Source organism: Schistocerca nitens, chromosome 1 (genome assembly GCF_023898315.1).
Source record: "Schistocerca nitens isolate TAMUIC-IGC-003100 chromosome 1, iqSchNite1.1, whole genome shotgun sequence".
NCBI lineage: Eukaryota > Metazoa > Arthropoda > Insecta > Orthoptera > Acrididae > Schistocerca > Schistocerca nitens.
In genome coordinates, this window is record NC_064614.1 from 106283239 (window position 1) to 106299278 (window position 16040).

Sequence of the window (16040 nt, forward strand, 5' to 3'; positions counted from 1 at the left end):
GCAGGTGTCCAGTTGAAATATCGTGGAGTGAAGTTTGCGGCGACCGGCTGCTATCCCGAAATCTCTTGGAACAGACTATGGATAATTTAACGCCCGACGTGCGTTCAGGAAAGTTAATGACTACTGTGCTGACATTTCCGTTGTACTGTCATGTTCTTTTCTGCATTGCGGGTACGTGTAAGTAGGAAGAAACGCACGCCACGGCGGCCTCGTTAGTGCCAAATATCGGCCCGCCGGTGCCGAGACGGCCTTGTGATTCACTGCCGGACGACTCACTTCCGACGCCCCCGCACTCCGCAGGTGACGCCAGACAGCCAGTCGCGAGGCGCACACAGCAGCTGACGCAGCCAGCCCAGTGCTCCTAATCTTCTGCCGCTGCGACTGCTATACCGGGCGGTTCCTTCTGCACTGTGCGCGCCGCACAAAGACGCCCGCAGCCTCGCCCAGGTAGGCGGCCGCTCGCTAATCGCCGGCGATGGGCTGATGGGCGAATTTCCGCAGCGGGACGAGGCGACAAGTGTCGCGATGGACTCATTTCCTATTGTAGAGTGCAGCAGCAGCAGGTGTTTACAGCGGGCGCTGGGGGCTGTCTGTTGCAGGGGGGATGCGCGGCCCGCGATGACGCTGGAGTCGCCGGTGGCGCCGTCGCCGTCGCCTTCGCGCGACGCCGAGACGCCCAGCAACAAGGGGCTGCTCAACGGGCCCGGCCAGAACAACTGCTTCCTCAACAGCGCCGTGCAGGTAAGCGAAGCGCTCACAACCTGCTGCAACTGCCCCTCCACACGCATGGCGTCGTGCAATCAACGCAGTTGAGCTGACAATAATAATGTACAGAAGAATGGAAAATGAAACTGATTCAATCACTCCACTCCATAACTACGGCGGTGCAGAATACACAGTCTTGCTTGCACATTGGAGGTATACAGGGTGGTCCATTGATAGTGACCAGGCCAAATATCTCACGCAATAAGCATCAAACGAAAAAAAACTACAAAGAACGAAATTCGTCTAGCTTGAAGGGGGAAACCAGATGGCGCTATGGTTGGCCAGCTAGGTGGCGCTGCCATAGATTCAAAAGGTTCAAATGGCTCTGAGCACTATGGGACTTAGCCACGCGGGATTAGCCGACCGGTCTAGGGGCTGCAGTCATGGACTGTGCGGCTGGTCCCGGCGGAGGTTCGAGTCCACCCTCGGGCATGGATGTGTGTGTTTGTCCTTGGGATAATTTAGGTTAAGTAGTGTGTAAGCTTAGGGACTCATGATCTTAGCAGTTAAGTCCCATAAGATTTCACACACACTTGAACTACAACTATGGGGCAACATTATCTCCTGTACGCTTCTTAAGATGGTTTGTCACTCTTCATTAGTTAACAACACTTAGGACCCTCTAGGCTCAAATGGTTCAAATGGCTCTGAGCACTATGGGACTTAACTTCTGAGGTCATCAGTCCCCTAGAACTTAGAACTACTTAAACCTAACTAACCTAAGGACATCGCACACATCCATGCCCGAGGCAGGATTCGAACCTGCGATCGCAGCGGTCGCACGGTTCCTGACTGTAGCGCCTACGTGGTCGTGCGGTAGCGTTCTCGCTTCCCGCGCCCGGGTTCGATTCCCGGCGGGGTCAGGGATTTTCTCTGCCTCGTGATGACTGGGTGTTGTGTGATGTCCTTAGGTTAGTTAAGTTTAAGTAGTTCTAAGTTCTAGGGGACTGATGACCATAGGTGTTAAGTCCCATAGTGCTCAGAGCCATTTGAACAATTTTTTTTTTGTAGCGCCTAGAACCGCTCAGCTACTACGGCCGACGCTGCCATAGGTCAAACAGATATCAACTGCGTTTTTTGAAAATAGGAACCCCCCATTTTTTATTACATATTCGTGTAGTAAGTAAAGAAATATGAATGATTTAGTTGGAACACTTTTTTCGCTTTATGATAGATGGCGCTGTAATAGTCACAAAAGTATAAGTACGTGGTATCACGTAACATTCCGCCAGTGCGGACGGTATTTGCTTCGTGATACATTACCAGTGTTAAAATAGACCGTTTAACAATTGCGGAAAAGGTTGATATCGTGTTGATGTATGGCTGTTGTGATCAAAATGCCCAACGTGCGTGTCCTACGCATGCTGCTCGGTGTCCTGGACGACATCATCCAAGTGTCCGTACCGTTCGTCGGATAGTTACGTTATTTAAGGAAACAGGAAGTGTTCAGCCACATGAGAAACGTCAACCACGACCTGCAACAAATGATGATGCCCAAGTAGGTATTTTAGCTACTGTCGCGGCTAATCCGCACACCAGTAGCAGACAAATTGCGCGAGAATCGGGAATCTCAAAAACGTCGGTGTTGAGAATCCTACACGAATATCGATTGCACCCGTACCATATTTCTATGCACCAGGAATTGCATGGCGACGACTTTGAACGTCGTGTACAGTTCTGCCACTGGACACAAGAGAAATTACGGGACGATGACAGATTTTTTGCACGCGTTCTATTGAGAGACGAAGCGTCATTCACCAGCAGCGGTAACGTAAACCCGCATAATATACACTATTGGGCAACGGAAAATCCACGATGGCTGCGACAAGTGTAACATCAACGACCTTGGCGGGTAAATGTATGGTGCGGCATTATGGGAGGAAGGATAATTGGCCCCCATTCTATCGATGGCAATCTAAATGGTGCAATGTATGCTGATTTCCTACGTAATGTAGTACCCGATGTTACTAAAAGATGTTTCACTGCATGACAGAATGGCGATGTACAGGGTTATTACAAATGATTGAAGCGATTTCACAGCTCTACAATAACTTTATTATTTGAGATATTTTCACAATGCTTTGCACACACATACAAAAACTCAAAAAGTTTTTTTAGGCATTCACAAATGTTCGATATGTGCCGCTTTAGTGATTCGGCAGACATCAAGCCGATAATCAAGTTCCTCCCACACTCGGCGCAGCATGTCCACATCAATGAGTTCGAAAGCATCGTTGATGCGAGCTCGCAGTTCTGGCACGTTTCTTGGTAGAGGAGGTTTAAACACTGAATCTTTCACATAACCCCACAGAAAGAAATCGCATGGGTTTAAGTCGGGAGAGCGTGGAGGCCATGACATGAATTGCTGATCATGATCTCCACCACGACCGATCCATCGGTTTTCCAGTCTCCTGTTTAAGAAATGCCGAACATCATGATGGAAGTGCGGTGGAGCACCATCCCGTTGAAAGATGAAGTCGGCGCTATCGGTCTCCAGTTGTGGCATGAGCCAATTTTCCAGCATGTCCAGATACACGTGTCCTGTAACGTTTTTTTCGCAGAAGAAAAAGGGGCCGTAAACTTTAAACAGTGAGATTGCACAAAACACGTTAACTTTTGGTGAATTGCGAATTTGCTGCACGAATGCGTGAGTATTCTCTACCGCCCAGATTGGCACATTGTGTCTGTTCACTTCACCATTAAGAAAAAATGTTGCTTCATCACTGAAAACAAGTTTCGCACTGAACGCATCCTCTTCCATGAGCTGTTGCAACTGCGCCGAAAATTCAAAGCGTTTGACTTTGTCACCGGGTGTCAGGGCTTGTAGCAATTGTAAACGGTAAGGCTTCTGCTTTAGTCTTTTCCGTAAGATTTTCCAAACCGTCGGCTGTGGTACGTTTAGCTCCCTGCTTGCTTTATTCGTCGACTTCAGCGGGCTACGCGTGAAACTTGCCCGCACGCGTTCAACCGTTTCTTCGCTCACTGTAGGCCGTTGATTTCCCCTTACAGAGGCATCCAGAAGCTTTAAACTGCGCATACCATCGCCGAATGGAGTTAGCAGTTGGTGGATCTTTGTTGAACTTCGTCCTGAAGTGTCGTTGCATTGTTATGACTGACTGATGTGAGTGGATTTCAAGCACGACATACGCTTTCTCGGCTCCTGTCGCCATTTTGTCTCACTGCGCTCTCGAGCGCTCTGGCGGCAGAAACCTGAAGTGCGGCTTGAGCCGAACAAAACTTTATGAGTTTTTCTACGTACCTGTAATGTGTCGTGACCATATGTCGATGAATGGAGCTACAGTGAATTTATGAAATCGCTTCAATCATTTGTAATAGCCCTGTACTTCCAACATGAAGGATGTCCGGCACATAGATCGCGTGCGGTTGAAGCGCTATTGAATAGCATATTTCATAACAGGTGGATTGGTCGTCGAAACACTATACCATGGCCCGCACGTTCACCGGATCTGACGTCCCCGGATTTCTTTCTGTGGGGAAAGTTGAAGGATATTTGCCATCGTGATCCGCCGACAACGCCTGACAACATGCGTCAGCGCATTGTCAATGCATGTGCGAACATTACGGAAGGCGAACTACTCGCTGTTGAGAGGACTGTCGTTACACGTATTGCCAAATGCATTGAGGTTGACGGACATCATTTTGAGCATTTATTGCATTAATGTGGTATTTACAGGTAATCACGCTGTAACAGCAAGCGTTCTCAGAAATGCGAAGTTCACAAAGGTACACATATCACATTGGAACAACCGAAATAAAATGTACAAACGTACCTACATTCTGTATTTTAGTTTAAAGAACTCGCCTGTTACCAACTGTTCGTCTAAAATTGTGAGCCATATGTTTGTGACTTACAGCGTCATGTATCACAAAGCGAAAAAAGTGGTCCAACTAAAACATTCACATGTCTTTACTTACTACACGAATATGTAATAAAAATGGGGGTTCCTAGTTTTTAAAAAACGCAGTTGATATTCGTTTGACCTATGGCAGCGCCATCTAGCGGGCCAACCATAGCGCCATCTGGTTTCCCCCTTCTAGTTAGACCAGTATCGTTCTTTGTAGTTTTTTCCTTTGACGCTTATTTCGTGAGATATTTGGCCCGGTCACGATGAATGGACCACCCTGTATGTAATCTCCACAGTTGGCGCGTTTCGCTTGTTCTAGGCATCATTGTCTGATGATTCCTAGAACAGGCGAATCGCGTCCCATTTGAAGATTAAATAAACCTACCACGTTCAACCATGACTCTTTTTTCTGTATCTAAATAAAACTGAGGATCTGTTAGATAACGACCAATTTGGCTTTAGGTAAGGTGCTGGCTAACGAGAAATACGGCTCCCCGCAGTGAAGTTGTGACGTCACATTAGTTGCCTTGCTCGACAAACATTGTGAGTTCTTGGCTCCGTCCGGGACCCACGGGAAATCAGTATGTCAGATAAAAGATACCCGCAGGACGTCTTAGCTTTATCATGTGTTATCGATATATTGCACGTATTTAAACGCTTCAGCTAAGAATTATCATACTCGTCTGAAGTAGTAACTCGCTGGGACTTGTAAGACCTGTAGTGTCACGTGCTGGGTCGCAATAGGTCTCATTGGATCCGGAGTACCGGTTCTGACGTTCCACTTGCTAATGGATGCGAGGCTCATGAAAAATCGAGCATGTTTGTATGATTTGTCGATCTGGAAAAAGTGTTAGACTATGTGAAATGGTGCTAGATGTTTGAAATTTTGAGAAAAATATGTGATGGGGAAGACGGGTAGTATAAAAAATGTACAAGAACCAAGCGCGAACAATGAGAGTGGAGGATCAAGAAAGAATCGTTCGGATTGAATGAAATGCTGGTATGACATTACTGCCTGGGTGATCTCGTCCGGTATTGTTTCGCCGTCCGGTGCAAGTCTTTCGATTTGATACTTCAGCGACTTGCGTGTCGATGAAAATGAGAAAAAATGATTAGGAGAACACAGAAACCCAGTTCCTGTGCGAATAAAATTTCCAACCAGTCCTGAAATCAAACCAGGGAGCCGGTGATCTAGAGGCAGTGCCACTGACCACTCCTTTTTTTTCATTTTGTTCGCCATTGTTCGCGTCATTAGGACTGGGCTGACACCAAAGGACGCCCCTTCAAGTTCTTCGTTGAACATTTTGAAAGTCTCTTCGGTTTGCTGCCGGATCCTAAAATCAACTTGACTCGATATTTCGGCGATCCAACTGTTCGCCATCTTCAGGAAATGCTGGCGTCCTTAGGACTTTGGTACGGAGAGCATATGCCATTTCCGACGCAGACAGCTTAACCCAAGAACTTGAGCATTGGATGACTGTTTTTAAGGAAAATGTATACACCGAGAAACAGATTCGTCGGGCTATGGAATTTGGACCGTCTCCGGAGGTGTTCGAAGAGGAACATAGATCTGTGGCCTTTCTTCCTTATGCTGGAGGCTTATCGTTTAAGATTGGACGAATTTTAAGGAGTTTTAACATTAAGAGTGTGTTCCGTCCACCCGCTAAGATTAGGGCTCTGCTCGGCTCTGTGAAGGATGATTTGGGACTTAGGAAACCCGGGGTGTACAAAATCCCGTGTCAATGTGGGAAAGCTTACGTTGGCCGTTCTATTCGCACAGTGAATGACAGGTGTGTGGAACATCGCCGTCACACGAGGCTACAACAGCCGCAAAAATCGGCCGTAGCAGAACACTGGCTGAATGAGGGACACAAAATGAAATTTGAGGAAACTGTTGTAATTGCCTACATTTCCGGTTTTTGGAATAGTGTGTATAAAGAGGCGATTGAAATTAGGTTGGCTGATAATTTAATCAACAGGGACAATGGGTTTCCTCTTAGCAAAACGTGGAATCCTGTATTATCTCGCATCAAAACTGAACGTTCTTCAGTGCGGCCTTGATTGCGATATATCGTTGCCAGCAGTGTTTCACTAAGGGCGGCGCCACCTCCCTGTTTTGGAAGCCAGAAACCGTGATGGGCGGCGCATGCGCCGTGTACTGAACGGTGGCCTATATAGGACGTCGAATTGCAATCTTGCGTCAGTTCTCAGCGGGACTCATCAGCAGAAGCAGCATTTCCTAAAGATGGCGAACAGTTGGATCGCCGAAATATCGAGTCAAGTTGATTTTAGGATCCGGCAGCAAACCCGAAGAGACTTTCAAGACTTATTACGCCGGGAAAGCCTACGTAGTCACATCTTCGTTGAACACTCCACACAATGTTTGTATTTTATTATTTTTTTTTTAATTACAGTTGGCAGTCACCCCTCTGACTGAACATGCTGAGCTAAGCTACCGTTCGGGCGACCACCAGAACACGAACCGCGGACAAGCACGGCTTAAAAAGAATGTGAGATAGGTTTTCTGTCGGCCAAACTGTTCAGTCTGTACATCACAGAACCAATGACGCAAATGAAACTTCAAGACTGGGATTAAAATTCAGCTTTAAATACACAGTCAAAAAAAGTTTTGCATCATCGCGGTTCCCAGAACTCCTGAAGATAGATGTTGACTGTGGATGTTGTATCACAGACACTGTCCCTTTGACTGTTCAGAGAAGTCACTAAACCTGTCCAAAGATGTAAACAGCCATGCATCAGCAGCGCCTATTGGACGGAGGGGGTCCGACGCCCGATCAGTTCCAGTCATTCCACCAGGAAGGAGGTACACAGCTCGTGTTGCCTGTAGTTCAACCATGCCTAGACGGTCAATACCGCGGTTCGATCGCGTCCGCATTGTTACTTTGCGCCAGGAAGGGCTCTCAACAAGGGAAGTGTCCAGGCGTCTCGGATTGAGCCAAAGCGATGTTGTTCGGGCATGGAGGAGATATAGAGAGACAGGAACTGTCGATGACATGCCTCGCTCAGGCCGCCCAAGGGCTACTACTGCAGTGGATGACCACTATCTACAGATTACGGCTCCAGGAAACCTGACAGCAACGCTACCATGTTGAATAATGCTTTTCGTGCATCCACAGGACGTCGTGTTACGACTCAAACTGTGCGCAAATAGGCCGCACGATGCGCAACTTCACTCCCGACGTACACGGCGATGTCCATCTTTGCAAACACGACACCATGCAGCGCGGTAGAGATGGGCCCAACAACATGTCGAATGGACCGCTCAGGATTGGCATCACATTCTCTTCGCCGATGAGTGTCGCATATGCCTTCAACCAGACAATTGTCGGCAACGTGTCTGCAGGCAATCCGGTCAGGCTGAACGCCTTAGACACACAGTTCAGCGAGTGCAGCAAGGTGGAGGTTCCCTGCTGTTTCGGGGTGGCATTGTGTAGGGCAAACGCACGCCGCTGGTGGTGATGGAAGGCGCAGTAACGGCTGAACGATACGTGAATGCCGTCCTCCGACCGATAGTGCAACCATATCGGCAGCTTATTGGCGAGGTATTCGTCTTCATGGACGATAATTCGCGCCCCCTTCATGATATCCTTCAGGATAACGACATCGCTCGACTAGAGTGGCCAGCATATTCTCCAGACATGACCCGTATCGTACATGCCTGGAATAGATTGAAAAGGGCTGTTTATGGACGACATGACCCACCAACCACTCTGAGGGATCTACGCCGAATCGCCGGTGATGAGTGCGACAATCTGGACCAACAGTGCCTTGATGAACTTGTGGATTGTATGCCACGACAAATAAAGGCATGCATCAATGCAAGAGGACGTGCTACTGGGTATTAGAGCTACCAGTGTGTACAGCAATCTGGAGCACCAACTCTGAACGTCTCGCTGTGTTTCCTGTCAGAAATATCACAGTTCATGGTAATAGACGGAAAGCTACCGAGTAGAACAGAGGTAATCTTCAAATGGTTCAAATGGCTCTGAGGTCATCAGTCCCCTAGACTTAGAACTACTTAAACCTAACTAACCTAAGGAAATCACACACATCCATGCCCGAGGCAGGATTCGAACCTGCGACCGTAGCAGCAGCGCAGTTCCGGACTGAAGCGCCTAGAACCGCTCGGCCACAGCGGCCGGCTGGAAGTAATCTCTGGCGTTCCCCAAGGAAGTGTTATAGGCCTTCTGTTGTTCCTGATCTATATTAACGATATAGGAGACAATCTGAATAGCCCTCTTAGGTTGTTTGCAGGTGATGCTGTCATTTATCGTCTTGTAAAATCATCAAATGACCAAAACGAATTGGAAAATTATTTAGATAAGATATCTGTATGGTGCGAAAAGTGGTAATTGACTCCGAATAAGGAAAAGTGTGAACTTATTCACATGAGTACTAAAAGAAATCCGCTAAATTTCGATTTTGCGATAAGTCACACAAATCTGAAGGCTGCAAATTCAACTAAATACTTAGGGATTACAATTACAAATAACCTAAATTGGAACGATCACATGGATAATGTTGTGGGTAGAGCAAACCAAAGACTGCGATTCATTGGCAGAACACTTAGAAGGTGCAACAGGTCTACTAAAGAAACTGCTTACGCCACGCTTATCCGCCCTATTATGGAGTATTGCTGTGCGGTGAGCGATCCTCGTCAGGTGCGACTGACGGATGACATTGACAAAGTTCAAAGGAGGGCAGCTCGCTTTGTATTACCGCGAAATAAGGGAGATAGTGCCACAGACATGATACGTGAACGGGATTGGCAATCATTAAAACGGGATCTTCTCATGAAATTTCAATCACCAGTTTTCTCCGCCGATGCGAAAACATTCTGTTGGCACCACCTACATGTGAAGAAATGATCATAACGATCAAATAAGAGAAATCAGGGCTCGCACAGAAAAATTTAAGTGCTCGTTTTTCCCGCGTGCCGTTCAAGAGTGGAATGGTAGAGAGACAGCTTGAAGATGGTTGTTGAACCATCTGCCAGGCACTTTATTGTGAATAGCAGAGTAATCACGTGGATGTAGATGCAGATATATGGATAACACAGACAGGAGGTAGAGACATTAGGATAGCATATGCGTTAAGACACCAGGAAAAAACTTCTGCGGCACTACAGTGAGTTGAAGAGGGTAAGAACTGTAGGTGGAGGTAGGGGAAGACAGAGACTGGAATATACTCAACAAATAATGGAGCAATTGAAGTGGCAGCAGACAGTTTTAATCTGTTACGAAAACTTAATTATCGCGAACAGTCAAGGGCACATTGTGATATTCACTGCGGGACAACGCCATAGTTCAGTAGCTGGAAAGTTACTAATCACAGTTCGATGCTAAACAACGATGGCTATATTCGCTGCTCGAATTCGCTCCAGGAGTCTTGTACTATCTGAGTGATCAAGTTGTGTGTGTCCCATCGTTAATACGACGAGCGGAAACGGAAGTCACTTTTTGTACTGAGCCAGCTCTTATACACCCAATTCTAAATAAGTTAATGTGCTGAACACGGACGCTAATGCCGAAAGCAATTACCAGAGAACTGGGAATCGACAAACGCGAACGTCTGGCGTGTGGGAGTGCCGTAAATGTTAAGCGCTTTGTGTGTCAAGAAGGGAGCGCCCGAGAAGACTCATTAGCTGAGCAAACGCAGACCTACTTGTCTCTGTGAGGTGAGGTGTGCCCTAGGAGCCGGGGCGCCGGCATTCTGTGCTCGCGGGCTGGACTTCGTCTCCGCCTTGTAACACGTCAGGCGTGTTGTCAGCATTCAAGTCAAGAGGCTGGAACTTAACACTAGAACCAGTTGGAACAGGTATCAATATTGCAGTTTCAGAGGTCAGGTGGAATGTTGGCAATACAAGTTCTGTTTGTCTGGATTTTTGTTTCCTTGTGTCATAACTCTTCTAGTTGGATGTTGCCCGGCATGACAGCTTCTCTTGGGCTACCTTCTTCATCTCAGAGTAGCACTTGCATCTGGCGTGCTCGATAATTTGTTGGATATATTCTAGTCGTTTAATTTGGTGGATATATTCCAGTCATTGTTTTCGCCTAGACTATTTACTCCGTCGGCCCCCTCTAATACTGTAGATGTCATTCCCTCATGAACACACATCCTCTCATCATGGCCCTTCTTCAGTGTATCTGATTTTCAACATACTTCTGTAACTCCAAATCTCAGACGCTCCGATTTTCGTCTTTTCACGTTTTCTTCCATAGAAGTCCATTCCTTCATCAGATTAAGCTTTGTTTCATACAAGAATACTTGTCTTGGCCAAAAGTGTGCCCCCTTTTGCCTAAGCTACTCTGCTTCTTATATCCTTCTTGCTTCTCCGTGTGTGCTTTTGCTTTCAAGGTAGCAGAATTCTTTCACTACGTCTTCTTCGGAGTCCCCAATTTCGACGTTAAGTATACCGCTAATCCCATTTGTGCTACTCTTCATTACTTTCGACTTTCTTCAGTTTACTCTCAGTCCGTATTCTGTGGTCAGCACTGTTAAATCACTGCAGTAGGTTGCGTAATTCTTCCTTGATTTCACTGAGGATAGCAACGTCGTTAGCAAATCGTAACATTGTTATCGCTACACCATGAATTGTAATACCCAATCGCTATTTTTATTTATTAAAATTTATGTACTTAAATGCTTTTAGGCCGCAGTCATCATCAGAATCTGTCAGACAGCAAATACAGAAATGAGAAGTGCTATCTCTACAGGTATTACAATAATTATTCTATTTGTTATCTGAGAGACTGAAACTCTTGATAGCGCTCATGGCGAACCTAATATAGAGTGGCGATGAAGATCATGGACTAGTACAATATCATTTATAGACAGAATTTTGATACGCTTCGAGAAGTTTTATTTCCGTCATTATTCCTTCGACGTACAAGAGTAACAGTTGTGGACGAATACTGCATCCTTGCCCTGCGCCCTCACATATGAGTATTTCTGTCTTGGTCTTACGATTTTATTGTTCCCTCTTGGTTCTTTTACACACAATGTATATTACCCCCCTTTCCCTACAGCTTATGCTTATTTTACTGGGGATGTCAAACGTTTTTGATGTCGAAAGCTTCTTGTACGACTGACAAATCGTATGAAACTATTGTGATTTTGCTTAAATCATGCCTCGATTATCAGACGCAATGTCAGGACTGCCTCTGGTGCCCTTACTTTTTCCAAAATCCAAAGTGATTATTATATATCAAATTCACAGTTTTCTTTTCCACTCATCTCTACATTATTCTTGTCAGCAACTTCGATGCGTGAGCCGTTAAATTGATTGTGCGACGGTTCTCGTATTTACCTGCCTTTGCTATCTTCAGGAAAATGTGAATGATGTCCTTCCAGAAGTCCGATGGTATGTCTCCAGTTTCTTAGAATGTACACACAAACTTGAATATTGCAGAATGAAACTTACAACGACCATAGTCATCTGACGCTCTCCCACCAACCCTAGAATGTTGAGTGCATTTTATTCATTGCAGAATTCAGGTATTTCTAGAGGCGAGCGTATAACCTCCAGTTCTCTGGGATATAGTAAGTTTTTTTGTGTTATATACAAAATTTATTTCGTATTCCAGGCACGTCTCGAAACTGACCAAGTCATTTACGGTACCCGACGGTAAAAGTGAAGCACACAGAAGGAGAACAGAAAGAAAATGAATCTGAGCGGTTTGAGACGGTATGAGATGTTGTTTTAGTGATTACAAAATCGAGTCAAACTTACAACGAACTTGGCAGTATCAGCCCACTTACCAATATGACCTCCTCGTCGGAGGTTCGAGTCTTCCCTCGGGCATGGGTGTGTGTGTTGTTCTTACCATAACTTAGTTTAAGTTAGATTAATTAGTGTGTACGTCTAGGGACCGATGACCTCAGCAGTTTGGTCCCATAGAAGCTTGCCACAAATTTCCAAAATTTCCTACCAATATGAGGTTGCGCCTCCTCTGGCTGGAAGCATGGCCTGGAGTCTGGAGTACAGAATTGCTATTCATTACGCAATTGTTATACAATTCTAGAAGTTAGTAGATAACCATCAGATCTTTGGGACATTGTAAGTTTTTTTGTCACGTATGAAGTTTAGTTCCTGTGGCAACTGACCAGCTCATTATATATATATATATATATATATATATATATATATATATATATATATATATATATATATAAAGTGGAAAATAAAAAAATAAAAAAGAAAAGTGGAATGTATTGTCGGAGAAGGAAGCACTAAAGAGACCAGGAACAAAATGGACAGAAGAAAGAAAAAGAAAACATGGAGAACGAATGAAAGAAGTATGGAAGAAACGACGTCAGAAAGCTTTGCGTGATCCTTCTGGGTCCATTCGCGATATATATATATATACGAGTAGGACTCGCGATCTAAGTGCTCCACTTATTGTGCATGTAGACACTTCATCTGTAGGTTTTGATGAGTGAGTTTGCGAGTATCGAAATATGTGACATTAATGGCCGTATCTTTTGATTGCATAAACTTGGAAGCTTCAATTTCTTATACCACCAATTGACCGTAGACCTTAGCATTTGACGTAAGTTTCGAGTTAATACCTCCGTTACGGAGAAAATGGGGTCGTAACGGACGGGGTGTTCAAAAAGTCTCTCCGCAGTGCCGTATGATTGTTAGCCGCGCTTGCCGTATGATAGTTCGCCTGCCTAGGTTACTTCCCTTCAAGTGGACTCTCCCAACATTTCACTGTTTCGTTTATCTCAGCCAGCGTCAGTAGTATCGTTGGTGTGTGTCGTTACGTGTTGACGTGAACGTTTAAGTTTAATTCCTTTGTTCATTTCGTTTTTGTCACTGTCAAAATGCTAACCATTGAAGAATGTGTGTTTTTAGTCGAACAAGTGTCCAAAGCTGGCGGTAAATACACAGTTTCAGTTCGTCAAACATTTAACTCAGTTTTACCGGAGACAACACTCCCACATCGCGATACTGTGCGAGATTTGATTAACAAATTTCGAAATACGGGTTCAGTGACAGATGGACCGAGAAGCGGTCATCCTAGCATTTTGTCTGAGGGTAAACTACTCGCTATTTCCGATAAAAATGTCCAAGAGTCGGAACAAGTCAGTAAGAAAGCTCGCCCAAAATCAATGTTAGTTAAGGAAAAAATTAGAAGTTTTCCCATACAAAGTGACAGTTGTGCAAAAACTGAAAATTGCGGATCACGGCAAGAGACGGCATTATTGTCAAAGGTTCAAAAATTTCGTTCAACAAAATGAAAGGGATATTCTTAATGAAACGTTTTTCACTGATGAGGCGTGGTTTCATTTACCCGGGTACATGAACTCGCAAAATTCTCGTATGTAGAGTACTGAAAATCCATTGTGTATTCATGAGGAACCTCTTCATTCTGTGAAAATAAGAGTTTGGATTGCAATTTTCAGACGTCGGATTGTGGGTCCCAGATTTTTCAACGAAACTATAAACGCACAACGATACTGTAGTGATATTCTGTACCTGTTCATAGGAGAACTTGTGTTAGGTGAAATACTGAACGGTTATTTTCAAAAAGATGGTGCAACCGCGCATACAGCTCGCGTTTCAGTGTCACTGCTTGCTGATGTTTTTGGTGATCCCATAATTTCACAGGGACTTTGGTCTCCACGATGGCCTGACCTAACACCACCTGACTTTTTCTTCTGGGGTGCAGCGAAAGCAGCTGTCTATAAAACCGTCCAAAATCCATCGATGAATTGAAAACTGCAATATCCATTTCCACTGCTTCTGTTACAGAAGAAATGTTACAGCTTGTGTTTGGTAACATGATTAGACGAATGGAATTGTGTATTCAACAACAGGGGGGACACTTTCAACATTTAATGTGAAAATTTTTAAGTAAAAATGAATTTTCAATAAATTAATAACTTGTATTTCACTGAGTTTCATTTCGGTGTATTCACTGCGGCATTCGGCACGCGCGCCTAACAATCATACGGCACTGCGGGGAGACTTTTTGAACACCCCGTAGTTCCCTTTTTATCGATTGAGATACGGAAACCTGAAAACGGCAATTTTTGAGTCTTGACCCCCATCCCCCTGGACAAATTTCTGCAGCGACCACGTTGTTTTCGAGATGATCGGCGCGCTGCCTCGGTCGAGCGAGCATGTCTGAACACGCCTGCGAGAACCCAACAGCCACCAGCGTCCCTGCGGCGCGTGGCCGCCAGTTTACACAAGGTCCGGACCGTGGTAGGCAGCTGCCGCTACTGCTGTCGCAAACAGATCCACTCAGTATTGTAGTGTTTTCCAGTGTGTGCTTGTGCGCTGACATCGTTTGACGAAAATACCTATTCGTCATCTTAGTGCCGTATGACAGGAAAACAAGGTACGTAGGCTCCTCTAGGGGTTTGGTATATTTGTTAGCACGTTCAAGCACTTCAAGTCCGCTTATAAAGTGGGTTAATAGTTTCCGAAAATCTCTCGAGCCCCAGAGGAGGGAAATTAACGACGGCGGAACACGTCAGCCGAATTTCGTAGTTTCATAACTGCGTGGGCGTTCTTGTTAGCCACAGCTGCTACGAGTGTTACTTCGCAATAAAGCACAATTTAATGTGAAAACAGTGAACAGTTGTGACCTTCAAGCCACGCACACAACAGGAAGACGTGATGCTCCGCCCCCCGCCTAAGGAGCTGAATGAGCGGGAAATTCCCGACGGTGCAGAAAGGTGAGATACCTACGCCTGTACGTGATCATTGCCATTTTTTTTATTGGACCTTGGTCTGCTTAGCTGTTCATTCATGTTACATATTTTTATTTATCATAGAATAACGATAATTTAATGTTTGTGTGTTTTATTGCAACACAAAATGTGCTTACAACATGTTGCTTTGCAATGTAAAAAGGCTGACTCATATGAGTCTCTGAATTACGTCATAAATCAGACGTAGTTTGCTGTATGCTTCAGTTAATTGTACCCCGATAACTTGTTCAACGAAATAAAGAGACGTCACAGGCACTTTTCCTGATACTGACTACACGTATGGTTTGAAAATGGTAATCACAAGATCTAAGAAATCTGTTAGAACGGCTAATAGTTCATACAGTTCTGAATGATCGTTTACAGGTTACGACGTTCAGAGGCCACGGACCTATGTTCTGTGTACCTAAATCGGTACTACTATTTGCGAATAAAGCAACATGGATAACGTGCTTAAACTACTAGTGGTGTCTTAGTTGTCGCTGGATTGCATATTTATTAAATTGCTTATGCTAATTATCCGCGTAATCGAATAAAAAGTTGTAAGTGACGAATATTGCAACTAGGTGCAATTCATTCGAGGATGTTTCTTTCTGCGTTCAGATCAGGTACTACGTGCGACTGTTCGTTTCATTTATGTCTGTGAAAATGTGTTGTCCATGA

The 16040-nt window shown here is 45.0% G+C and overlaps 1 protein-coding gene across 3 annotated transcripts in view; it reads left to right on the top strand.

The window, feature by feature from the left end:
- Positions 1 to 16040, top strand: part of LOC126241918 (uncharacterized) — a 453558-nt gene that overhangs the window by 252779 nt on the left and 184739 nt on the right. For 2 of the 3 annotated variants that reach the window (XM_049948047.1, XM_049948046.1), the window contains one exon: positions 600 to 741. In XM_049948047.1, the coding sequence (XP_049804004.1) occupies positions 619 to 741 (123 nt within the window). In that variant the 5' untranslated portion in view covers positions 600 to 618. Of the gene's footprint in view, positions 1 to 599; positions 742 to 15300; positions 15345 to 16040 lie in introns of those variants that run through there. The other variant, XM_049948051.1, reaches the window with a different exon arrangement.